The sequence below is a fragment of the Papilio machaon genome, chromosome 22 (genome assembly GCF_912999745.1).
Source record: "Papilio machaon chromosome 22, ilPapMach1.1, whole genome shotgun sequence".
NCBI classification, from domain to species: domain Eukaryota; kingdom Metazoa; phylum Arthropoda; class Insecta; order Lepidoptera; family Papilionidae; genus Papilio; species Papilio machaon.
In genome coordinates this window covers 4,613,604-4,641,207 of record NC_060007.1, presented here as the reverse complement: position 1 = coordinate 4,641,207, position 27,604 = coordinate 4,613,604, and the positions used below count along the sequence as shown (strand labels likewise).

General features: G+C 31.7%; 3 protein-coding genes across 3 annotated transcripts in view; 2 read left to right on the top strand and 1 right to left on the bottom strand.

The window, feature by feature from the left end:
• The first annotated feature begins 1,255 nt into the window (after positions 1 to 1,255).
• LOC106720799 (LARGE xylosyl- and glucuronyltransferase 2) lies at positions 1,256 to 9,034 on the top strand. Its single transcript, XM_045683546.1, has 12 exons — positions 1,256 to 1,538; positions 2,061 to 2,259; positions 2,509 to 2,723; positions 3,547 to 3,876; positions 5,088 to 5,240; positions 5,436 to 5,613; positions 5,694 to 5,824; positions 6,487 to 6,642; positions 7,381 to 7,557; positions 8,034 to 8,126; positions 8,284 to 8,414; positions 8,564 to 9,034. Exons 1-12 carry the CDS (start codon positions 1,320 to 1,322, stop codon positions 8,703 to 8,705), a joined length of 2,124 nt encoding a protein of 707 aa, XP_045539502.1. The 5' UTR covers positions 1,256 to 1,319; the 3' UTR covers positions 8,706 to 9,034.
• Positions 9,035 to 10,384: 1,350 nt separating this feature from the next.
• Positions 10,385 to 12,119, bottom strand: LOC106720822 (intraflagellar transport protein 57 homolog). The gene has a single exon (XM_014515612.2). The coding sequence runs from the start codon at positions 11,506 to 11,508 to the stop codon at positions 10,390 to 10,392; it is 1,119 nt and encodes a 372-aa protein (XP_014371098.2). The 5' UTR covers positions 11,509 to 12,119; the 3' UTR covers positions 10,385 to 10,389.
• Positions 12,120 to 13,357: 1,238 nt separating this feature from the next.
• LOC106720800 (myosin light chain kinase, smooth muscle) overlaps positions 13,358 to 27,604 on the top strand; it is a 32,831-nt gene continuing 18,584 nt past the window's right edge. The window contains exons 1-2 of the mRNA XM_045683460.1: positions 13,358 to 13,583; positions 26,761 to 26,804. Coding sequence (XP_045539416.1) covers positions 26,771 to 26,804 — 34 coding nt within the window. The 5' untranslated portion in view covers positions 13,358 to 13,583; positions 26,761 to 26,770. The remainder of the gene's footprint in view (positions 13,584 to 26,760; positions 26,805 to 27,604) is intronic.

Sequence of the window (27,604 nt, the reverse complement as noted above, 5' to 3'; positions counted from 1 at the left end):
TCTACTTTATCTTTTATAACGATTTTAATTTCGTAACCTTGTAATAGTTGTGTCTTAAATATTAGCTCTACGTTTAGCTTTATAGTTTTGATTTATTTTTTACTTATGAATGATCCCACCACGAACAAAAATTGTCTATAATTTTTTTAAGGCAAATATCTTGGAACTAAAGAGAAATACAATGTACTTTTACCGTTGATTTTAGAATTGTACGAGTCAAGATAAGCATAAAGTTATATAATGCATGACAATTTACTGAGAATTACTAATTAAATGAGTATTACATATTTACATTACATATTTATCGTTAATATGTAGTCTATAAGGTGTGTTTGTTACATTAGAAAAATAGGACGAACGTTCTAAAAACATGTTTTTATTGACAATACATTTCTTTATAATCAAACATCCTGTATTAGAATAAACTTTATTTGTTTTTATTTTTAAATAAATAATACCAGCTATAATTAGTCGACTTTTATTTTCATTACTTTCTGTAAAATAATTTTTATGTGATTACACAGGAATTTAAAGGACAATAATTGGTGACCGTTTTGTTGCTTAGGTTTTGTTATTTAGCACCAACTGTCTACGATGCTATTAAAATATAAGAACGTGATCTTGTTTGCTCTAAAACATACTTTCCAATACAATAAAAATGGTTACGATAACATTTTTTTTCTTCGGTTTTAAGGCACTTTAGCAATATTTTTAGACGAATTTTGACACTGACTTTGACAAACTAATTTGACATTTGACAATTATAAATTTGTTTTGATTTTGATAGCTTTAATACTGTGCTTTATTTTATAAATGACATTATTTGTACAATTTATTTTATGAATATGTTAAATAATCGGATCCAAAGTTATTAAACATGAACATAAACTCAATTGTAAGTTAAAGATATCACTTGCGTCTACTACTATAATATACTATAATTATATGTAAATATGTAATGAGTACACATAAAATAGTCCTTTGAATAATTTCATTTAAATAATAAATATTTCTTGTGTAAAGTAATTTTAAATTGAGTCCGAAAAAACGAACCAAACTATTTATACAATTAGGTTGCTCGTTTGTACCATTTTAAAAATACGTATTATAAATATAGTCAATTCTTCCAGTTTTACATAAAATTAAATTTCATTCTGCTTTTTCTGTTTATTGCTGTTGTTTCTCAATCTTTCTGTCCTATTTTATGAATAAAAAATATGTACTTTATGTTTCCATTTCAGAACCCAACATAATAATACAAAATATAATAAGTGATATAACAATCAACCAGAAATCCCCCCATGATGCAGGTTTAAAAAATGAATTTAAGGTCAAAGAATGTATTCACTTTATTCTTTCGATCCTCATTCGGATTACCATTAGGAACATGGATAGTTGTGTCAATTGTTTATTACTGGTGGTTGATATCACGAATTAATGTCTTAGAGACACAAAACAAAGTATTCAAGTCACAATTAAAATTATCACAGAATGCAATGAGACAAATAGAATCTGATTCTACATACAAAGTTCCCGAGGTAAGTAAATCAAAATATTTTTAGTACAAAATTCTTTTATTGGTCGTCTAACAGTCTTCTATTGCTGTGATGCTTGTTTCAATTCATATTGTTGTCTTTATTTAGACTTAATTTGCAATTGCAGATGTCTATGGGCAATAGTGACATTATTATTTTGGTGAATTAAGGTGGCCACTTGCTCATTAGCCACCATTTAATCTATATATATATATAAAAGAAAGTCGTGTTAGTTACACTATTTATAACTCAAGAACGACTGAATTGATTTAACTGAAAATTGGTGGGCAGGTAGCTTAGAACCAGGAAAAGGACATAGGATAATTTTTACCCCGTTTTCTATTTTTATTCCATGCGGACGGAGTCGCGGGTAATAGCTAGTATGTAAATAAATTAGGTGATGCCTTTCTAAAGGTATATAAGCAACTATTACTCACTATTTATAACTTCAACTAGTGTATGACACCCAAATGATGTGAAGTGATTGAAATATGGTTATTTGGACTTCAAGCATATTTTTTACAGATTCCAGATGAAGCTGGTACTCTTTGTGAGACAGTGCACATAGCGTTAGTATGTATGGGCAAATGCACTCGTATCATAATGCCAATGCTCAAATCACTTTTGCAGCATCGACAGAACCCAATACATTTTCATTTCATAGTAGACACGGCTGCGGATCAAACTATATCAAAATTATTTGATACATGGGACTTGCCAGATGGTATGTGAAATTTAAAAAATAATAGTTATATTTTTTTCCAAAAGACATTTTCACATTCGTATTTTTTTTTAAACGAACGAACGAATTTTGCTGAACAAAACTTTTTGCTGTATTGTCCTTGTCACAGATTAAATAATCTATCTTTAAATTAAAAGAAAAAGATAATACACGAATAATTAACACCATATTTTTAATACTTTACGTTGATTTTAGCATCCAGTAAAACTATCTTGCTTATCTTTTTTCCAGTGAAATATACATGTTACAATGCTCAGAACAGTCTATCTCAAGTCCGTTGGGTACCAAACAGTCATTATTCAGGAATCTATGCATTAGTAAAGCTATTATTCCCAGATATCTTGCCTGATACATTACAGCAAGTTATTGTATTGGATTCAGATTTGACATTTCTATGTGATATTGCCGAACTGTGGAATATGTTTAGAAATATGACTGACAATCAGGTAATTATTGTTATACCTATATAGGTATATATAAAAGAAAGTCGTGTTAGTTACACTATTTATAACTCAAGATAGGTCGAACTGATTTAGCTGAAAATTTATGGGGAGGTAGCTTAGAACTAGGAGACGGACATAGGAACTTTTTTATCTTGTGTGCATTTTTTTATTCCGCGCGGACGGAGTCGCGGGTAAAAGCTAGTAACTTATGTATTTTCTGCAACAGAACGTATTTTTACAATTTATTTTTTGATGATGCATTTTACTATTTGTTTCCAAAACACTCGTGCAAAATTATATATTCATCCTTGTCATTTCATTTGAAATAGACAGAAACAAAATATGTTTTTACAGTTTGATAGTGGTAAATTTTATTTAACGGCTTTGTTAAATCTATTTAAATATAATAGTGACACATTAAATGAGTTAATTTAGTTAAAATTTTGTTATTCTTTTCAGAAGACTAGTTATTTAAAAATCTATACATTGAAATCTTTATCACTTGAAGCTTGTTAAACTGCACTTCTGTTGAATTACCAAACAGTTTTCTCGAATTATTTAGACTTTAGAACTGAAATTAAATGTTATTTCTTTATTTAGGCATTTAAGTGCATGTAATACTTGATAAATCATAACAAAAAAAATAAGACTGTAAGTTGTAAGTAAAATGTATTGATGTCTTACTAAGAATTCCCCGTTAAATCTCTTATATAAGTTGAAAACTCAACAAGTCAAAGTTTTTTGAATTTCCCTTCACAATCGAGATACCGAGATTCAACTGTATTAATTATGATTGATTAATTTCTTTATAGTTTTCTTATTTCAGTTATTTGGTTTAGTTGAAAATGAAAGCAACTGGTATTATGATACGGCTAAAAGATGGCCGGCACTTGGTAGAGGTTATAACACGGGGGTGATGTTGCTAGATTTAAATAAAATACGTAAGAAAATAAATTGGACTAAAGTGTGGCATAGTGCAGTTAATGAGAACATAGAACGATTGAAACAAACAACTTTAGCGGATCAAGATGTCATAAATGCGATTATTAAAAAGGATCCAATACTTGTTTATAATATTAGCTGTCAATACAATGTACAAATGTCTACCAAGACATTAGCTAAAGGCTGCTATGGTGAAGACAGAGATAATATTAAGGTAATATATAACATGAGAGTTTTTTAGCCTCCTTAAGGTACACACAGGTAGCGTTGCCAGGCGTTCGGATAAGGTCGGACATAGGCAGGCTTTTTGATTGCGTGTCCGGCCAAAATAAAGGGTTTTCTGGCCTTTGTTAGGCTTTTTACATTTCCCAAACGAGAGTACCTATTAATACTGAGACAAAATTCTAAATAATATAGGGTGTCCGACCTTTCTACCCAAATGTCCGGACAAACTGGCTAGTCTGTCCGGCTAAGAGGTTTGGCGATCTGGCAACCCTACACACAGGTAACTTACACACTACACACTTGTGTACACTCTCCGTACACAAGGTAAGGTAAATCTTTGAAAACCGGTGATTTTAGTCGCCAAGGCTTACGCAATACAATTTCATAGAAGTTCGTACACAATGCGCGTTGCCGATATTTCTGACATCACCAAAGACAGTCGCAATCTGTTTTTCAAGGTCCTCGTTAGAAAAGTCGCTGCAATTTACAAAATGGCGGTACAAAATACAGTTGATATGTAGTGGCTATGACTGTACTGACTGAATAGACGACTCGCGTCGGCGATTCCACGTTTTGTGTACAAAGTACACGCAACTATATTAGTTTTGATGATTTACTTTGCCTTGTATACGAAAGGCAATATATAGCTTTTTTTAACAATGTGGTGACAAAATTATTCCATGAAATATTCATCATCATCATCATCAGTTCAGTATACGTCCCCACTGAGGGGCTCGAAGCCTACCCCAAGTTAGGGGTGACTAGGACATAGTCAACCACACTGACTCACTGTGGGTTGGTTGACATATAAAAATTATATTATAGTCATTATTTTTATGAATCTAGTTGAAAGGAAATTGGTATTGAACATTTCTAATTTATGTATTCTTTATTCTGAAACATCTTAGCTCACTATGTGTTCCGATCTTTTGTGTATTTGCGCGTACGCTTGTGCACCTAAATATTTCCTGCGCAACTGACTGCTTCCGATGCGTGAACGGTGTACTCTCGTGTCCGTAATGCGTGAAGATTTTTGCAAACAAAACTGGCTACATAAGTCACATGCGAGCACATCAACTTCAAAACCGGAGTTGAAGACAGTCGCCGTGACCGATATTGGTCGGGATTACATCATCATCATTCCGACCTATATATAAACAAAGTATATATTGTTAATTTAAAAAAAAATGTGTGTTCTAGATAATACATTGGAACTCTCCAAGTAAATATAACATAAGGATACGAGATGCGGATTATTTTAAAAATATTTACTTATCTTATGTTAATTTTGATGGTAATTTACTGAAAGAAAAATTACATACTTGTTCACAAACTGAACCTGTCACATATAAGGTAAGCAGTCTTATTAATATTATAAATGCGAATGTTTGGATGGATGGATGGATGTTTGTTAGAAGTAATCTCCAAAACAGCTGAATGGAGTTTGATGAAGTGAAGTGAAACACTAGTTTTAAATGTATCTTGAGAAGCAAATGTCTTTGATAAATTGCAAATTTAATTATTAGATTTTTTTTTAATAAATTCCAGATAAATCATTCAGATTTATGCAGTAGCTTCCGCGCTGCGCAACGAGTTAAATTACGCACTCATTTATACTACATGGAGTACACCTATGATGACATAGACAATTTTGACGTCACTCTAGTGTTGCAGTTGTCTATGGACAGATTACAATTCCTAGAGCGATTAGTCAAATATTGGGAAGGTGATCTTGTCAAAAGTCAAAATTTTGTAAATATAGATTTTTTTTAACTTAACACTGGTAACACTGGTGGTATTTTTAAGGTCCTCTAAGTGCTGCCATCTATCTGTCAGATTGCGAGGTGACGAAATTCGAAAGCTTTATACGCGATTGGTCGGACACTCTCAGTAGTAGAAAGAATATAGGATACCATTTAGTTTTCAAACACGACGACGTAAGTGATATAAAATATTAATAGACAAAGTCCAGTCACGAAGCACGATAAATTTCCTACAATGACCTCTTTACCTAGTGACAGTGGTCGCAAACATTTTTGTATTTAGTGCGGTTTACATGAATTATTTGGAGAAAGAAAATTTACCAACTTATGAAATATAGTTATTATTATTTTATAAATTATTTATTTAGATTTTATATTACAAATAATAAAAATCTAGGCAAGTATCTACTATTTCTGCACAAAAAAAAAATCTGAATCCGATTCCTTTGTATCGGAGTAACTGCTTTCCGAAGACGTTTCGCCTGTCACATTTATAACGAAAGAATCAACAAAAACAAACCTTATAGTCTCCAATAAAAGGTTTACAATCCCTGAGGACGGTGGCCATTGTGTCTGTGCGAGCGAGACTCATTGTATTTTTATTCTTCGTCCTCCGCGATTGGACTTTAGAAACTAAATAAATTCATTTTCCTGTGTGAATTTAGGTATTATTATATAATTTTAAGTCTTATAAGTTGATATTTGCTAAGAAATTTTCAGCTTTGTTAACACGATGAAGTCTGACGGCAACAGGATCTTAGACTATAATATAGTCTAAGATCCTGTTGCCGCTTCTCTGTACTTCTTTATAATACTTTTTAAATGTTACATAAAAGGTACATTATCCTGTAAACTATCTCCGTAATGTGGCTCTGGAGAATGTGAACACTCCATACGTTTTCCTAATGGACGTGGACTTTGTACCGATGGCTGGACTTTACGATCATCTGAGGGACGCTGTCAAGATTATCAATCCTTATGCACAGAAAAAGGTTTGTAAGAATTATTGTATCTGATAATTTGAAGTTACTTACTTTTTTTTAATTTATGTAATCCCAATAAAATTTATTATATAAGTACTTTGGTCCTTCTAGTCGGATAAGCTTTAAGATTATGTATAGATGACTGTATGTACCTGGATAAGTGAGAAACCTTTTTAAGCGAGAGTTATTGTTCGGTCTCCACAGAAGACATCCAAAAGCGAGAAACTCGAGTTAGATTCAGACACTGTTCAGAGAAGTCAGACGCTTTTATGAGCGAGAAAAATATCACTATCCCTTGAACTCTCGCTTATACAGATGTCAATATGTGTTTGTAGCTTAACTTAAACGTTATATAAATTTGGAAATTTAAGTTTATTGTTAATCAAAATGAAGTATATTTTGCTTGTAGTATTTCGTTAATTTTTCTGATCCTTCGAGTCGGATATAAAATTACATGATGTTGATTGTTGTTTCTTTTATTATTATGTTTTTCCTATCATTTTTTAGCATGTTGATTTTACATTATTTTATTTACTTCGTAATTAAGTGTTTGCCCTCGTAATGGATTATTTATGGGTTTCTGAGCCCAAAATCTTCGTTTACGTAATTCCCGATGACGATATGTTTTATACAGAGAGTTGATCTCAGAAACTAACTGTAAATGAGTTTATTATATACGTTTTTGTAAGATAAGTTTGGGTAAACAAAAGGAGCAATAGGAACAAACGTGGCCGATATTGTTTATAGTGTTTGGTGGTAGCCGCATTTGAAACGCAACGTTATCGTGCGTCTCCGCCACGTAGTAAGGCTGCCTTACGAGCTCGCTTGGCGAATGACGTGGCTCCGTTCAGAGCACGCGAGTGGCCTCGAGGACATCGAGCGACTAATTATACAAAATGGATTAATGCCAATGCACCTTATAATGTAAGTTTAAAACTTACCAAACCTCTCTTTTAAACTCATACTGAGTTTGGTTGAATAATTTTTTTATTAGCATAATTAGCAGATTTTTGTATATTTACTAACATTTCTTGTACTTAAATTATTCAAACTTTCGTGAGACATTATCATTAACTAATATAGGAAACGGCTAAAACACTCACGTACATTTGTCCGGTGTCGGCACCGACTAGTTTCAAGTGCATCGGGGGCCTTTCATCAGTGAGCGACGGGCCGCGTCCGCGAAATAATACCCACTCACCCTGATGAAGGGCCCCCGAAGGGCTCGAAACTAGTCGGTGCCGACACCGGATATATATACGTGAGTTTTAGAGATTTCCCATTTTAGTAAATTTTTTGTACTATTTTAACTAATCTCTAGGCTTGAACTAAGTTTACAATAGTCAAATGCCGCGATTTAAAGCTTCGTCATTTATTAAATGTCTAATGTTTACTCCTAGGTCGAATGGCAGTCAGACTACGAACCATACTTGGTAGTCCACCGTTCGATTCCCAAATACGATACAAGGTTTTCCGGTTTCGGTTGGAATAAAGTAAGTAGATTTGTATAACACTATCAAAATACACCTTCAAAATCACTGACAATCCTCTAATTTTTTTTTTAAAAATCTTAAAAAAATGTTTTTTTTTTCGTTGTAGCAATAGAAATACTTTTAATTATATTTATATTTTTTTAATTTATTAATTCAGGTATCTCACAGTGTAGAACTACGTGCACAAGGTTACCAGGCGGTGGTACTACCAGGTGCGTTCGTAGTACACACGCCGCATGCACCTTCGCATGATATAACTGCGTTCCGCGCAGATCCGCACTACCGTGTGTAAGTGCTTTTGTATAGACATCAATACCAACTAAAAAAAATAGGCTACCATACCAAAAAAATACCAACTAAAAAATAGGGTACCATACCAAAAAAATACCAACTAAAAAAAAATAGACTACTTTAAATTATTTTATAACAATTTTCAGATGCCTAGCAATACTAAAGCAAGAGTTTATGGACGATCTCAAGAGAAAGTACAACGTAACATTTGAAGAGCCATCGAAACAGGAATCAATTTATTTGGGACAAGCTAAAAGCCTACTCCTAAATCAAAAGGACAAAGTATAAAGATCTTAAAATGAAAAGTATCAAGAAAGTAAGTTTTCATGCACGTAAAAAAACAAAAAAGTATCAATTTTTAATAAACAATACTACATAGGATCAAATACTTTAAGTCTTAAAAAATAGTTTATTTTACTATTATCCAAGTCATTAAAGTGAAATGCGTGAGAGTACAATTTTAGATAAACTGGTTTAAATCTTACTAATATTATAAATGCGAAAGTTTAGATGGATGGATGGATGTTTGACAGCAGACGACTTCAAAGAGGCTAAAGGATCTGGATTAAATTTAAAGAATGAGATTAATTTCTGTCTTGAATAGCATATAGACACAGTTGTTTTTTTAATTTCCTGCAGACGAAGTCACAAATAAAAAAAATAAAAAAATTATTTTTCCAAAAAATAAATATCAATTTTAATCTTAATATTCATGCAAAAAGAGATAGAAATGTCTATCTAATAAAATTATTTCAGCTTATTTTTTTTGCGCTAAATAATGTAACATATTGAGACTCGTGCTATATTTATACTTTCCACTATATAGGTAGGATATCAAATTTTATAAATAATAAAAAATAAGAAAAACCTATTTAATTTTGAAATAAGTTTATAAATAGTTATAAGAACAATGAAAGTGGCTTTACATAATATTAAATATTAAGTTTTTGCTTACCTAAGTCACGAGTGTAAGAATGCTATTTTAAAAAATTAAAAAAGAAAAAATATGGTACATATGTTTTTAATAATAAAAATGCAATAAATAAAAAATAATAATAATAATTAATAAACTTTTAATGGCAGTTTTGGATTTAATTTACGATTTCTGAAAATATAGGTATTTATTTTTTATAATAGCTTAAAGATTTTTTATTTTACTTTTTTATAACCATTAAAACATAAAATGTTTAAAATATAAAAAATGTATAATCATTTACGAGTACATATTTATAATTTTTTTTTAAATTATATTTTTGAATTTTTATTTTAAAATTTATTTTTTAATTGTATTAAAACAAACATTTCAGATAAATTAATTAAGAATAATTAATCGTTAAATATTAAGATAATTAATTAATAAAATGCAATAAATTGTGTTTTTGCAATGTTTCCTAAAATTACCAAAGTTGAAATTCCTGTATTTATTTTATTCCTAATAATTTTTTTTATTTCATTTTAAGATGTTATGTATTATAACTATAATTGCTTTTTAAAATATGAAAGATAATAAAAATGATTGGATAAATATTTTTATTTTTAACAGATACAAAATTGACTGATTTGAAGTACACGCATAATAAATATGAGTTACATTTCTTATATTATTATCCTTATATATTTGTATATTTTACATACTAAATAATTGTTAAATTAATACGAAATGTTATCTTTGATAACCCCAAAAATATTGTAAGCTTGCATTTGTATTATTAATCTAAGAATAATTATTAAATTAAAAGATTACAAGCACTTGTCGTGAGAATTATCATTTTATTTTTTTACGATTTGCTCCAAGGTGATGACCGGTGATACCCCAAACTAAAAAACGAACATATAATTTGTTATTTAAATAAAAATATTATTCAAAAAAATAAAGTGTATTCCAACATTTATTTACAGATTAATAATTATTTTATCACTTCATTACAGTTTTTAATTATACAGTTTGGTAATTTTTTTTTCGCTTATTATTTTAATATTCCTTATTTAATATTCCAGATTCAGTATTAGTCAAAAAATTATTACTTTTCGGACTTTCCTTCGATATCAGAAGCCACAATAAAACTATTATCTGAAAGTCTAATTCTTGAATGTCCTTCTTTAATGCTTCCACAGCTTTCTTAGCGGACACCAAAGGAGATGTATCATTCATGGAAGATCCCTTCTGTTCTGTTCTCTGCTTGATATTTTCCACCTTTGCAGTAACTTCGTTCAGTTTCTCCTGTCGTTCAGTAACTCCGGCACTCACTTCTTTACATTCATCAGTAGCTTTCTTTAACTCGTTCAAAAGTGATCCATATTCCTTAACAAGAGGTTCAAATTGTTCGTTCAAAATGTTTTCACGTGCAGCGACTTTATCCATTACTGAACTTATGTTACCGTGCACTTTGTTCAATTGTGAACCGGTCGTTTTGAGTCTTTCAAATAGTTCGTTTTTGTAGGTTTCCATTTGTGCTAATCTCGCTCGCCAATCTCGTCCGTCGGCTGATATTTTCAATCTCAAAGCTGGTGCTACTCTTTCCAATTCCAGTTTCCATTCTTCCCAATCGTGAACTGTTGTAAGAGATTTCGTTGATTCCTTTTCTTCTTTATTCTCGTCTCCAGAATCATCGGAATGTCTAATCATCTCTTCTTCGACTTTATCAAGAAATATTTCCGTCTCATCTTCTATTTGATCGACGTCATCAGCTGATTCTTCAGGATCAGGGATATCAACGATGGGTTTCTCCCATTCAAAATTTTCTTTTTTTAACGCTTCGTCAGCTAAAACATTTAAAATATAACAGACTTGGTCTCCATAACCTTGTTTAAGTTTGTGTGAAGAGAAATCCACTGCTATTTCTCTTTCGCGTAATACATCTAGTATGCTTGCTATGGTTGCATTGGGATCGTCTTCTTCATTTGGCTGCTCGAACTCTTGACCAGTTTTCCGGATGAGCCAGGCGGCAGTCGATGCGAAAACGAAGAATTGCTCAACAGGATTTGTGGTGGTGAGGAAATAATAACGACTCATCGGCTTCATTTTGATCTTTGGTCTTAATTCCGTGTCGATTTTCAGTAAACGCAATTTATCCATTACATTCAAATCCATCTCTTAAACTACAACAGTTCGCGATGCCGTGATAAAAACATTAAACCAATAATGTCTATGGTGAAATTTCTAAACGCTTAAAAAAACTTGTTAGCTCTTGATTCCAATATTTTGTGTTCAATTCAATGCACGTCTTACATCGCTTCGATTTCAAAAACAATGTTTATATTTATGTTGTCATGGTAACGCCATAGATTAAGTATGAAACGGTAGAACTGAAACATTCCCTTTCTCTATGCAAAGAGTATTTACTAAGTCGCTTTGAACACTAAACGCGATTTCTGATGTGCGCGTATACTATTCCAACACTTCACAATACTTTAATATACTAGTTGGCAACAGTAGGTACTCATTTCTATCACAATCTGGGCCAATTACCAGGACTTATGTCAACAAAAGCTTTCTACTTCAGTTGGCAGCTAAAAATCAAGGTCAAGGGAAGTAACTAAAATGTTTTGGCACTAACGTGTAACTCTGGGCGTCGACCACTATGCTCCAAATAATGTAATGTTTGGAAACAATAGATATCGGGGGACGACGAAAATATCAATACCATTATGAATTTTTGGCAATGAAATGTCACTTGGCGTACATCTGATTGAGCGTGATCGAATTTAGACAACGTGTTCACTAATATTGAATCAAACCGATAATAAAATAATAAATACCAACAATCCGTACCCAGGTTTCTAAATTCTATCTATTCTATGAGGGAAGATCCACATAAAAATATTCAGGCTTTAAACTCCTTTAAAAAACTAAACCAATTCAATTTAAAAAGTTTATCGTTGTAAGATTATCCTGTAAACTCTCTACAAATACTTAAATCCAATTCCATACGTCATAATAAAATGACTTCTCTTGTGGAAAACACCAAGAAGGTTATTATTTAAAACTTCGTTAACCAAAAACGACAAGCTGTTGACGAAATTTTCCTGCGCCTGTTTGTGAATCAGCATTGAATGTCAATACTATGTTATCTTTGTTTTAGAGGAAGTGATTCAACGTTGTTTAGCTCTGTAATACATCCACAGTTTAATCTCCATTTGTGTCGACTCTTACAAATGTTTTAAAATATATCGTTTTTTTTTAACAACAAAAGAAAGTAAAAGAGACTTAATCACAATAAACCCAAACATAACTAATAGCATTTTAAAAATCTTAACTTGCATCAAACATCTCCATTGTATAAAATAAAAATTTCAAAGCGCAACCTTCTCAATGTACTAAAACTGCACCAGTAAAAGACCTTCACATTTCGCAACCAACGACGCTCTAAAGTTCAGTACAACAAAGTACAAAGCATTCGTTACTTAGGCGTTCTCTTTTAAATGTATATTTAAACGTGTTCAAAACAATTTTGTTCCGATAATTTCCACGATTAAAAGATGAAATTTAGAGTAATTTTTAGATTGAAACTAAAAAGATAAGGTTCCAACTTACACAAAGCTATTCTCAAACATAAACATCAATACAGGCATAATTATAATTAGTTGTGTCTTGTCTATTATACAACCCATCCGACGTATAGAGTTACATCTCTATAAGATGTCAAAAGTAATGTAACTCTTCGTTGGAGGAGTTAATATGCGCTAAAAGTCAATTCGTTTGCAACTAAGTTCTATATTTTAGCTAACTCACGTACAAAGTGCGGGTAGGCATAAAAATCTTCAAGCAATGGATAATAAATGTGAGTGATGACTAGCAATTTACGATGGGTGTCGATCACAGATATTACAATCAAAAACTGTACAATACTGTCCGGTTAGACTTGTGCAAAAACAAATAAAAAAGCTCTAATAAAGAGCGGCTTTATCTCGTGTTACTGCGTCGATAAAATTAGAATCGACAGGCAGCGCCTGCGCAACGTCAGTCGCGATCGAGCGCCCGCGGTGATCGAACGTGCTCCATGAATTCTAGCACAATTATAGTCTCGTTTCTTTTGTTAAACATTAGTTTGAGTGAATTTTAATTTTGTGCCTGTGTATGACACGTTGGATGTGCAATTATTTGTGAAACAGCCGAATTGGAGTCGATTTTCTTATAACTGTGTAATGTGTATGAACTTGTAAAAGGTAAGTTCGCTTATACGGCGATTGAGATTTGAAAGTGGCGGCTTTTTTTTAATTTATTGGAAGTAGAAGCTACCGGTATGTGGGTCTGCGAAGTCCGTGTGCGACTCTCTTGCGACAGTGTCACCCGGTTAAGCCTCTCGACCGTTAGCAAGACAAGACCATGCCCGATGCAGATACTCGAGTAGTCATAAGTTGGGCGCCGAGTGAACGATTGTTGGCCATTTTCTTTTGCATTTTATATCGAGTTCCTTAAGACAAGACGTATTTATGAGCTTTCATTAGGTACGTTTGGATAATTCTTTTTATAATTATCATTAAACGAAGTTATTTCTCTTTTTTATAATTATTTGTGTGGCAGAGCCTAAAGTTAATGAGGGTTAATGAACAAAATATAAGTTAATATAAAAAATTATATTTTTGTTTAGTTTAAATTGGCTTTGTGTCTTTAAAAATTTTGTGATTTATTCATTTAAGTTGAATTTCGGTAAACTAAAATACAAAACCTACATCGCAAAATCAAATCATTCCTTATGCAATATTAAGACATTATAATGTAATTACTTAACAAACGATAATTTAATCAAAAAATTAAACTTATCATCTTTCGATTGAAAATAATTATATCACATATATATTGTAATTTGCAATTAACGCCGATATCTGTATATATTAAGTCTCTTGAGTGAAAAAGAAAACACTCTTGGGTGTATAACTTCAAAGGAGTGTACAACCGATAAGAAAGGAAAGTCTTGGAAACCCTGACAACTGACAACCAAAAGAGTCATTGGCATTTCTATTAGCCACAGTCATCAAAAAGAATCAACAACAAGTTTGTTATGGCGATGCATTTTGGAGTCCTTATTTCTAAAGTTTTACATTTACAACTGGAGAAAATTGGTGCAATTTTAGGATTGCGAGAAATAATATAACATTTAGTTGTTATTGTATGATTGATGAAAAAAAAACGAATTTCGCCAGAACATAAAAAATATTTAATTAATGTACTTACCATGTCACAGTAAAGTATTACAAGATTCAAAAATTATGGCAGCTTTGAAACCACCTGATCATACAAGTGCTTGTAACTCAAACTGCCATAAACTTTGAATCAATATTAACTACATTGGTGCATCTACCAAAATGGAGAGTTACTAAGAGTCTCCAGCTTTCGCATCTCTCCACCTTATTCCTATGACCATATCTACGACCCTTATCTATATTACGAAGATGTTTTAATGACATAGCAACCACTTTCCATAGATAAAGGTCGCTTGTCTTTCTTAATTACGTATCAATCTACTGGCTGCTAACATGATTTTGGACGCAAGCCATACTTTTATCATCAACATTTTTTATTGCAAGTAATTTTATCCGATGACTTTGATTAAAGTTGATACGCTTACACGAAAAAGATAAACACGTCTTATCACTTGTTACGATACGGTAATAGGAAACATTCATTAATTAATCTTTAAATTGAATGGTAAAATTAGAAAACGAAACTCTTAAGTCGTTTAGATATTGACGCTGGAAAGCATAAACGCTGTAACCCTTAAAATCGCGAATATGTTTTTCACACGTTAATAATTTCAACCATTATCAAACGATAATGATTTTATTATAGGTTAGCACAAACTACACAATATTGCTAAATACCGCATGCTTGTAGGCGTATAAGCTCACGAGTTATCATTTTTTGGCTCTCCTGTAAAGTTCATACTTTCGGGGTTACAGCGTTTACGCTTTCCAGCGTCGATATAAACAAGTAAAAAATAGTAATTATAATTGAGACCATACAAGACTAAAATTAAAAATACCTACAAAATTAGCGATTTGCACGATGATTTCTAGTCAAAAAGGAATTTAAACTTACAAGTATTGCAAACACGAATAGAAACATTATTGTACGAATACATTATCTAATTCAATTGAAAAAAGTAAACAGAAATTAGTGCCAGTGCCGGTCACGTTTTTCGTTCGATTGCTGGACTTAAGAATAGACAACACGTGAATCCTGACTTGGCAACTGTGTTCATTAAAAAAAAAAACAAGTCGAAATATAGCAAGTGTAATTTTTTCTATTGTTCTATGCACTTCCTGAGAATATCTGAACAAAATATTAATGCCAGAATTATTCTTCATACGCTTATTATCTAAAAAGTACTTTGTAATAAAAAAAATCTTTAAAAAAATCTCTTTTATGAATTGTCGTAAAATAGTGCAAATGACAAGAAGCTGACATCGTTTTGGCAAGAAAATGAATAGTAAATGCATTGATATTTTAAATTCGTTTAAGAGTTGCAGAAAGAAAAAATATTTTTGTTTTACAGTAAAAACAAAAATTTCTTGTACGCAATTTATTCCAACTTAATGCGTTATAACTTGCACTGGGCTATTTGAATTAAACTTCCCTCCTTTTTCCATCAGGTAGTATTACGAAAAGGGTTACATCTTTAAATATCTCGTTAAGAGATGTAACTCTTTACGTCGGAATACTGTGACATTCCTTCGCATCAGACTATTTCACAACCAAATGAATTCCACTCGAGTATTAAATTGCGAAACAAATCTAATCAGTGTTGTTTCGCGACGTGGACGTGCGAGGTATGCAAAAAAACATGCATTTTGTTACATTTATCGTGTACATTTTGCAAGAAACACGTCTGACGTATACGATATGCTGACTCAGACAAATTGCAAGTCAAGACTTGCTTTACACTTATATAAATTAATAACGCAACATAAAATATTATAGCTAAATAAAACTATGGTAAGTACAAAGAAATATCATTAAAATTATACTAATAAATTGGTAATTTTTACCGCTTTTGAAATATATTTATACATGTCAATTGAAATGAAATTATTTTTAGCAAACTTAATTGCGGTATTAACCTACGGTTTATGCCAGAATTAGACCTATTTTATAAACAAACGTCACTTACTACCTCTAGATAATGTGGTCATTAAAAATGAAAATTTACCAGCTGGTTATGAAAACAAATGAAAGAAAAAGTCTCGCAAAATTTTTGATATTAAATAAATTTAGTTTTAAATTGATTTTTACGTCTTTAGCTTACATAGGCATAATAAAATACCACGTACAAATAACAAGAGAAATACATATTAAAACAGAGAATCGATGGCTATTCATTCAGTTATATTATTGTCATAAATTTCTGTAATTTGTTATTTAAAATACTGTTCCGTGATCCTATGCCAACATTACTTTTCCTTATACTCATCAACTTCTCTTAACTACTACGTAATTATTAAAAATTTAAATAAAAAATCTTATATATATCAACCAAATTATAAATTGACATGTAAAAAATCAAAGTAAAGTCGTATTAAAAAATTAGAAATTTTAATGGATCCATTCAATTAGTGAACTTGGACACCATTTTGTTTTAAGAAAAAAATATTATTTTATTATTGGTATTTTCAAACAGTTCCGACTTAGGGACCTTCAAGAAAAGAGCGTATGCCTTCCTTAAAGGCTGACAACGCATCTGCGATTCCTCTGGCGTTGCGGATGTTCATGGGCGTCGAATCAAATAACTTTAGGCGATCCGATGCTCGTTCCCTACTCTTATAAAAAAAAAAAAAAACTTGAATCCATTTGCACAGACAGTCGTGTGGCACAATCAATTCGTAACAAGGTCAAGAACATAATGCCTATAGCTATTTACATTTCGAATAAAGAATCAAATAAAATTTTGTTCTATGTTGCCAAATCTCTTTTGTTCAAATAACGTCTGGACGTTTTGACCTCGCTGCATACTTATCAATTGTTGTGGACGATCTTTAAAAATTAAATTATGAAATAATTGGTAAGATTATTATTGATATAATTACGATTAACGATCAAATTGGTCAAGCTTTACTTCCAGCTAACTAGATGAGATTACAATGGACGGCCAATCTTTCTATACATATAAATAAAATTAGAATGTCTGTATGTAATAATCTAAATATTTTTTTAAACCCTTTTTAAAATATTTGTCTGTTCGGTCCGCAGGACCGCGTTTGTTCGTGGTAGAGCGATTTTGTCGCTAAGGTAACTGATGCGGCATATTATAGACTACTTTTTTTTTATTCCACACTGACAAAGTCGAGGGCGACCGCTAGTATAATATCTACTATGAAATGAAACAGATTGCTTCGTGGAGATGGATATTGGGGATTTAATTTTCATAGAAATTTAGAAGGAACATTTAACTGTATGAAATAGTAAATTAGTTCGTAATTTAATCACGGCGATATTATAAATAAGGTCGTAATTTCAATATCATTATGAATCGAAATGTAAATCTTTTTAATATGCATTGATTGTGTTGCCGATAAAGAAACGTCACCAACTTTTCCGCGTTTAAATGTCACTTAAAAAGCACTTGGAAACGTCGGTCACATTAATAAACAAAATGCCTTTTAAAGACCTAATAAAACTGATAAAACATGAAGGTACGAAGTTTCTTCTGGTCGCACGAAAACCAGTTTCCCTGAGCCTTGAAAAAGGAACGGCTTGTATAGCATTATGCATAATAAACGTTGAAACACTTTTGCTCGATAATTATGCTCGGATTAGAATTTTACTTTCGAAAATTTTAATTTACACATGGTCGATAAGTTCAACGAATATAGCTAGTTTTACTTCCCAGTAATGCTACACCCAATAGGTGCAAAACTCATCTATATATATAAAAGAAAGTCGTGTTAGTTACACTATTTATAACTCAAGAACGGCTGAATCGATTTGACTGAAAATTGGTGGGCAGGTAGCTTAGAACCAGGAAACGGACATAGGATAATTTTTACCCCGTTTTCTATTTTTCATTCCGCGCGGACGGAGTCGCGGGTAAAAGCTAGTATCTTATAAATTAAAAGATATATGTTAATCGATATAAAGGTATAATTATATTTAAATTGAAAAAGGCCTGATAGTAAAAAACTTTTACCGCCTTATTATAAAACGTGGTCTAACAATAAAACCTGGTTTAAACCTACATTCGAAGTGGTTTATTTAAAATTCATATTACAAAACGTAGTTTAACGTTAAACCTGGACTATCTATGGTAACAACTTTAAACCATTGCGTTCCCAGGTTTAACTATTTAGACCACAGATTTAGACTTATGTCAAAAGTGTAAAATTTAAGGTTATTCATTTGAATTTGCTATAAGCTTAGTTACGAGTTTTGTGCCTTATCGGATTTTTGTTAAAAATCTGATTTGGTTAATTTAATGGACATGGAAGACATTGAAGATATTGAAACATCTCCAATATTAGAAATGTCACGTCAACCTAATAAACGTCGAGTTCGTTTGGATCCTTTTGTCGAATTGTCGAATGAAGATTTAAGACAAAAGTACCGATTTACTAAACGTTTTGCGGAAAAAATAGTGGATCGAAAAAGTAACGCACGATTGTGCGACTAATTGATGCAGTATTTCCTAAAATATTAAAAATTAAATAATTCTTCCGGATCAAAGAAAGTTTTTAAACGTAGTAGTAAATGAAGTAGTAGGTAATTAATTATTTACTTTCTTCTCAGAAGTCCAATTTGCAGATCATTTTGCATATCGTTGATCCATTTTCAATTAGTTTATTGACAATTACACACGTAAAAGCAAAGGTCGCGCGGGGCGGGCACTTTCGAAAGAATTCCGTTTGACGTGCTTTATTCTATTCCATTGTATATGGGGCATTCCATGCCAACTCATCCGACCGATTGGATTTGCATCTCTGATTTCGCTGAAATTTGGGCATCTTTTTATACCCTTCGCAAAAGGTTTCTATGAATTTTTTCAAATTTTTTCATTCAGCCAATCGAGAGATATGAATTTTTGAAAATTTCGGCTATTTTTTTTTTAAATAGCCATAACTTGGTGAAAAATTGTCCGATTTGGGATTTTTTAATTTAAAATTTTGTGTTTTTTGATGATCTTTTTGAAAAATTTATGCAAAAAATTATTCATCATAAATTTGATTGTTTTTTTTTCATTTCAAAGTTAAAAAACGATTTTTAAGATTGTTTGTATCCTTCAATTTTTTTAAAAAAATTCTCAAAGATTCTACTCTTCAAAACACAACTTTTAAGCCCAGTCTCGTAATGGGATAATAATGGGTTATAATTTTGTTTTAGCTAAAACTATCACAGGTACACAAAAGTATCATTGCGTTATACCAAATACAGATGGATCACTCACAATGAAACTGATTTCTTGCTCAAATAAAACTTATTCTTGTAAAATATTCAAAGGCCAGAAAAATAAAAAAAAAACCTTTAAAAAAAATTAAAAAATTCTACTCTTCAAAACACAAATTTAAAGCCTAGTCTCGTAATGGGATAATAATGGGTTATATTTAATTTTTAATTTTTAAATTTATTATTTTTTTTCTGTTTTTTTTTCACTATTTGTGTATTACTGGCGGCTTTATCAGATGAGATTCGAAAAAAATCATACATCAATGTAATAAATAATTGAAGTCAAAATTTCAATTTCTAAGGTAAATTTTATTTAATTTTTAAAAGTTTTTTTTTTTATTTTTCTGGCCTTTGAATATTTTACAAGAATAAGTTTTATTTGAGCAAGAAATCAGTTTCATTGTGAGTGATCCATCTGTATTTGGTATAACGCAATGATACTTTTGTGTACCTGTGATAGTTTTAGCTAAAAAAAAAATTATAACCCATTATTATCCCATTACGAGACTGGGCTTAAAAGTTGTGTTTTGAAGAGTAGAATCTTTGAGAATTTTTTAAAAAAAATTGAAGGATACAAACAATCTTAAAAATCGTTTTTTAACTTTGAAATGAAAAAAAAACAATCAAATTTATGATGAATAATTTTTTGCATAAATTTTTCAAAAAGTTCATCAAAAAACACAAAATTTTAAATTAAAAAATCCCAAATCGGACAATTTTTCACCAAGTTATGGCTATTTAAAAAAAAAATAGCCGAAATTTTCAAAAATTCATATCTCTCGATTGGCTGAATGAAAAAATTTGAAAAAGTTCATAGAAACCTTTTGCGAAGGGTATAAAAAGATGCCCAAATTTCAGCGAAATCAGAGATGCAAATCCAATCGGTCGGATGAGTTGGCATGGAATGCCCCATATACATACCCGATAAAAGATAGCCAGATGTTACAACTTTCGCAGAAACGGAACGTTTATTATCGAATGACATTTAGTGAGCGAATGATTATCTGTCATAATCGATTGACCGTGGTTCAAATTCTTAGTTTATGAAGGTTTATGAAGTTCTGGTTTGGTCTACGTTTTGTAATACGGATTCATTTAAACCATGGTTTTAGAGATTAAGCTAGACTACGTAGTTCGGGTTTAAACCAGAGTTGTTGAGATTTTTTGTAATAAGGCGGTTAATGTTTATTTAAAAAGTACAACTCGTATTTTTGAATATTTTTTTATTCATTTGTAATCTTTATTTAGTCTGTCCAAACAAAAGGTATATCAAGCTAGTGAACGACCGCTGATTGGCTGATAAAGTGTCTGGCTTAAATCCTTCAGCTTGTAACAAAAAAAACTTGAGAGGTGTCAAGGGACACCCGGATGGAACGAAGTTCCTTTCGATTGATTAGTGAAGGAACCAATGTTTATTCTATGAATAAAAAACTTAAGTCTTCACAAGAAGTACATTTTATTTCTATGAATTTTCGTTATATATTGTCACGTCGTTGCCATGGTGAAGTAGCGCTCATTCGTCGTTAACATACTTACTATAGCAAAAAGTGTCGTGACATCTTTTCGTAAGAATTTTTTCCGTCTAGCCCCCTTTCACAACGCGCGATAAAGGAACTTCGTTCCAAAAATATAGACGATATTAGCTTTGGATCTTTACAATGAACGTAACATATGCGAAAACAGTGTCAATGTGATAAAAAGTAGCATAATTGCATGTTATAATTATTGAATCTGTATATCTAGTGGAATTATTACGAAGCTGCATAACTTAGTTTTTAGGTCCGTCCTCTAGCAAATAATGCTATGCCATGTTACTGAAGGTATTCTCGAGTACTTAGAAAGTTAAGGCTTAGTAGTCGTTTCTACCACTATTTAGAATTGTTATGTTTATAAACGTGATACCACCATTGTGTTAAGGCACATATAGGTATATATGAAAACCAAAAATAAGAGGACGCGGTGGTCTTTAGTTCGCGGAAATTTTAACCAAAACGTGATTTTATTTTATAAACTTTAATAACAATGTGACATTTGTTTAAATACGTGTCGTTTTATAATAAAGCGATTGTTTTTTTTTTTTCAATAAAGAGAAAATAACTGGCTGGTTTGGCCTTGGTTGACATTACACCGTCTGTCACTTGCGAAAACGTCACGCGTTTGTGGCGCGTTATCGTTGAATATAAATGGAGGAACTCATAAAGTTAATCCAGTGTCCGTTTGTTATTCTTACGCCATAAATAGATTCCCGGACGCTTCTACCTCATTGTCTGACAACAAAAAGGTGCACCTATCAAGTTGGCGACATGTTGCAAAGAGTACGTGAGCATATTTTTTTTATCTCGGAACTGGTTTTGAAAGCGGGCGGCCGTTGAACCCGCAAACGGTCTCGTATCAAGGGAGCCGGTTCACCTCAAATGTTTTGGATACTTTAATGTCACTTTGAAAGTTTGAAGATTTTTATATATCTTCAGATTATAGCGACGAGAGCCGAAGTGACGCAACGGAAAACAGTATTATTTCAACGGCGAAGTTCAGGAAGATTTGTAAGAAAAACGGGCAAAGGGTAGTAATTATGAATGCTTGAAGTTTATAAAAGTGTTAACTATTTTTACTAAGTTCAAAAATTGAACGTCATTAACATAGGAAAACTCAACAGACATGTTACAAAAATTATATTTTATTTCGTTCTGATAAATATGGGAAGGGATAATCCAAAGTTAATTGTTTATTGTTTTCAATACTCCTAAACAATAAATAAGCCAATAATAATTTACAATTTCTTTATGAATGAATGATAAATTATGTCACAAATGTTTGTATCCTTATAAAGCTTGATTTTTCCTAATACTCATTTATATTTACTTCCTTAGCCATTGAGTTACATAACAGTGATGTACTCACATTATTATTGAAATTAAATCTATTAATTAAAACATATGTAAACAAGCTATGTATGGTAAGAGCCAAGTAAGGCACAAAGAATTTATAAAGAGGATGAATTAATTGGCGCCTAGACTTTATGCTTTATTAATATAAACCACGTTATTTTAATTGATATTTTAATTTAAGTATGGTATTCACTTATTTAAATGCTAACTGCCACGCTCAATTGTTAATTGTTCACTAAGGGAGATAACAGTAAGTACAGTAAGGGCAATCTAACATTAAGTAACATATTTTACAATAGACGCATCATTTGAAGAAATAATTTCGAGCTTATTTCGAACTTAAGATTTCGTTTAAGAACTAAGTTACTAAGCATACGAATTTAAAAAAAAGTTACATCGTAAATAATTATCGATTGACTCATCACGTGACGGTGGGAACGCGTCACAAACGATCACAATAAAACATTTCCAGAACAATAGGCGGCACTCATTAACTTCGACATGTATGGACATAGGAATAATTTATACGTATACAAGACCATATAATTTTGTTGATAAGGCACCACTTAGTGCGGAGGCGTTTTGTTTATCCTCAAACCTTCACATGAGTAATGTTTTATTTTTTCTCCCAATAAAATCTAAGCATACTATGGAAGACATAAGCCCTTATTGGCACGGGCGCTTTTTTTTAGTGCGTTATAAATGCGCCCAAATATGTTCTATTGTCCGAGATGTCCGAGATGAACGGCGTATACTTGAAGAAGCAAATTCGGGTCCCACTTAGGATTGATATCGCATTCACCGTAAGACGATTTATAACATATATTGCTATGAACCCGCAGTTGACCAGCGTGATTGACTATGACCTATTCACCCCTAAACTTATAGTGAGGCTACTTATTAAGTTTTTCTTCCGCGCGGACGGAGTCGCAGGCGACAGCTAGTATTGCTATAAGTTTTTGATGGCATTTTAAAGTGATGGTTATAAAACAAGCTTCCTCGATTGTACTACCAGGGAAACTGACAGTATTCCATCTAAAGAGCGATTCATTTCGACGTTTCATTAGCATTAATATCACGACGCTGAAACAATTACCAATAGGACGCTACTTTTAAATGTGACACGATTAATTTTTACGTGGAACACCTCGAAAGGCCCAGACTGTACATGGAAGTGTGTTTTTTGAAGATCGCAGTGTTTTATGTTCTATTTAGTTATTCTAGGAGTTTCATAATTTTAGATGCCATGTAATTTATCTATTACTATTAGTAAACAGCTCTACTGCAACTGTCATCAGAATAGAAACAATTTGATATTATGATTGGAAGCAATGATGTTGTTAAATACATGTCTGTTTGTTTGTAATGTAATCCAATACTAAATACATACTGTAACTCAACAGATGACTATCTTTTGATAACTATACAGATGTTTTTCAATCAAGAAACATGAGACGTAAATTAATATAAGTATCATCAAGCGAAGTCGGGACGCGTCGCTGATATAGTAAAGGAAGATATCTTGTACTATTACTAATATTATAAATGCGAATGTTTCGATGGATGGATGGATAGATGTTTGTTTGAAGGTATCTCCGGAACGGCTCAACGGATCTTGATCAAATTTGGCACAGATGTAGAACATAGTCTGGAAGAACACATAGGCTACTTATTAAGTTTTTTTTCAATTCCGCGCGGACGGAGTCACGGGCGACAGCTAGTTATGAAATAATACAAAACAAAGCACATTACTGCATCTTAATATGGAAATATCAAATATGGAAAAATAATTTTCATCGGTATTTATTTAAGATTTAACGATTAATAAATTGGCAGACCCGCTTGTGTGTTCTATAGAACATTTCTAGGCAGTAAAACTTTACGTTTAACTTGTTCTTGATAATCATATATTATATCTGAATCATTTTTCATTTTGAAATCAGCAAGTCAGTATGTAAAATAGGAGCACGATTGTTGACAGTAAATAAATTTGTAGATTCAACTTGTCTGTGATAAAATTAGTGGATGTATTTTACTTAGATAATCCATAAACATGACACATATCTTCCTACGCAAGTACGTGACGAGAATAGTGAAGTGCGGTATCGCGAATCGCACATTTTATCGGTTTTTAAAGTAAACTAACTCTTTGTGGTATTTATTTCCTATGAAGTATTAAGCATGGATAAGTAAACTCTCAAAAATAACAATCGACAATCGTTAAACAATCCGGATTAAATAATATACGACATTTTAATTCAGAAACCAGTTTTCTGGATTTCATTTTACTCTGGACTTACATAAAAATCATTGATGTTTTCTCAATAACTATTAATTTGCTTAGTAATCGGTTTATTTTAAATTAATCTGTGATTTTAGTTTATATGTCCTTGTGCTCTTTTTTAACTACGATCTCAGACATATCTTTTTATGAACCATGAAATGCCGGAACGAAGTCGCGATTCTTTTTACGTACGGTACACAATGTTTTTTTTTAAATGCAAACATGTTGCGGTAACAGACTTTAATTGATGATGTCTATTAAACAAACGTTTCGCATTAATTTTGCCAAAACGAACGCGATGTAGATAAAACATTCTAATTTTATGTACATTTAAAATACCATTTATCTGTCTACTGATATATTTAACGGTTTTTATTTAATAAAGAATTCTTACGTAACTTTGTTGTGTTGGCAATGGTTTTGGTTTTGAGCTTGAAAAAAAAACGAAAATTGTCTAAAACCATTAGTTTCTACTGCCGTAGAATCTGTACTATCATACCCCTCATTTTAATTGAAAACGACTATACTAACTCATTTCAAAATTCTATTAAGCGTTCTCGTAATTCAGTTAAAGGATTTAGAAAGGCAAAGGCACTTTGTACATAGAGCCACTTCTGTAATTTGCCATAGAGAACGTGTATAGGAGTCCAGTTGAACAATAGACAAAAGACATCATTTGCAATGTAATCGTGCGTTCGGAATCGTGACCAGGGCTGTATGATCGTAATAACATGTCCCGTAACGTTCGTTCGTAAACCTAAATAGATGACCCGAATACTGCTGCAGTCGAGCTTATTATAAATCGCTGGAGAGTGCCCTGCTTGTCTAGAATGTCACAATGGAGTTTATGCGGCCTTGGTATTACTGGCCGGTAACGTTCCACGCATAACTACTGTTGTATGGATTATAAACAATTATTGCACGGTATACAACCTATAAAAAATTTGTATGAGAAACTATTTTGTTTGAATATTACAAAAAGTTTTAGGTACATTACAATTATCACTGTTATAATAAGTATTCATGCAAGTTATTTGTAATTTATGTCATAGAGTAAAAATGGCGCGTTTCTTAATGTCAAAAGTTAGATTAATACTAAAAATTCACGGTGATGGATGTAAAGACACGCGATTTATAATCAGAAATCCTTTTTAAATTAACGAATTTCGTTGCAATTCTATCGAACAAACTCCCTTGTATGTTGGCCTCTACAACTGGCACGTTAAGCGTGAACTGTAACGCCATAAAACTATAATGAATGCTATAAAATGTCTAAATACATGTAAACATTCATGAATCAAGTTTATTCATCGTTTTATGCACAACTTTCACGCGGGAACATTTTCGGAAGGGAAATTATTAAATTCATCGAATATTGAGTGGCGAGCTCTGTCGAGTTTCGATGGCCCACTTTTGACGTGCTTTTTGGCGCGAAGTTTCCCCGTAGGCTTGTAAAAAACCGGTATTTCATACCGATTATTTTTGGCATTGTCATTTACCGGTAATAAATAATAATTATAATTCTTTTTTAAATTTATTGCAATAATAAACGAAATTGTTTTAATTGTTGTTGTGTTCCGTCTTTTGTTTGGATGTAATTAATAATTCAAGAACTAATTGTTTTCATTGGATTTTGAAAAGAAAAGAAAAATTAAGAGCTATCTAAAACTTTTGTAAACAAGAAGTCAATAAAAATTTAGATGTGTTGAATCTAAGAGTCAATATTTTAATGCGCAAATTTTTATATTTTTTTTCCTCTTAATTTATGTATTAATTTTACGTGTTTTTTTTTCACAGAATACCCGATATGATCCACGTGGACGAGACAGATCCAGTAGGCGGTAAGAAACATTTTAATTAATAAATATAATTAATTAAATGTAAGTTATTAATTATTTTCAAAGTTAGTACTCGTATAATTATGTATGTTAATGTTGTAAAGATAGGGTATGATTTCTTGCAATTGGTTTATTTATGTATAAAAAAATATTCGACTAAAGTCTTAAAATCATACTAATATTATAAACTAGCTTTAATCCGCGACTCCGTCCGCGCGGAATAAAAAAAAGAAAACGGGGTAAAAGTTATCCTATGTCCTATTCCTGGTTCTAAGCTACCTGCCCACCAATTTTCAGTGAAATCGATTCAGCCGTTCTTGAGTTATAAATGGCGTAACTAACACAACTTTCTTTTATATATATAGATTTATAGATAGATAGATGCGAATGTTTAGATGGATGGATGTTTGTTTGTAGGTATCTCCGGAACGGCTTAACAGATCTTAATAAAATTTGGCATAGATGTAGAACATAGTCTGGAAGAACACATAGACTATTTATTATTACGTATATTTGTCTTTTAATTCAACACGGAGGGAGTCGCGGGCGACAGCTAGTCAATTATAAATTGAATACAAGTTTAATTTTACTGTTTAAAAATATTGTTCGACGTTTGCTTTTTAACATATTACATTGTTTACGCTCCAAAGTCGTTCACCTTTGTACGATATTTTTTTTGTTCGATGTTTTTTTTCAACTACCTTTACAGTGTAATAAATATTTTTACCAATGTAGCGTTATTAATAAATTACATTTCTATTCTAATCATAAAGGTGAATATACACTAGAGCGTTTTCTCAAGC

Bases quoted from the DNA above. Each gene is read 5' to 3' on its own strand.
- LOC106720799 (XM_045683546.1), top strand. From the start codon at position 1,320: ATGAATTTAAGGTCAAAGAATGTATTCACTTTATTCTTTCGATCCTCA. The intron at 2,724-3,546 runs GTAATTATTGTT...TTCTTATTTCAG, and splicing joins GAAATATGACTGACAATCAG to TTATTTGGTTTAGTTGAAAA. The intron at 5,614-5,693 runs GTGATCTTGTCA...GGTATTTTTAAG, and splicing joins ATTAGTCAAATATTGGGAAG to GTCCTCTAAGTGCTGCCATC.
- LOC106720822 (XM_014515612.2), bottom strand. From the start codon at position 11,508: ATGGATTTGAATGTAATGGATAAATTGCGTTTACTGAAAATCGACACG.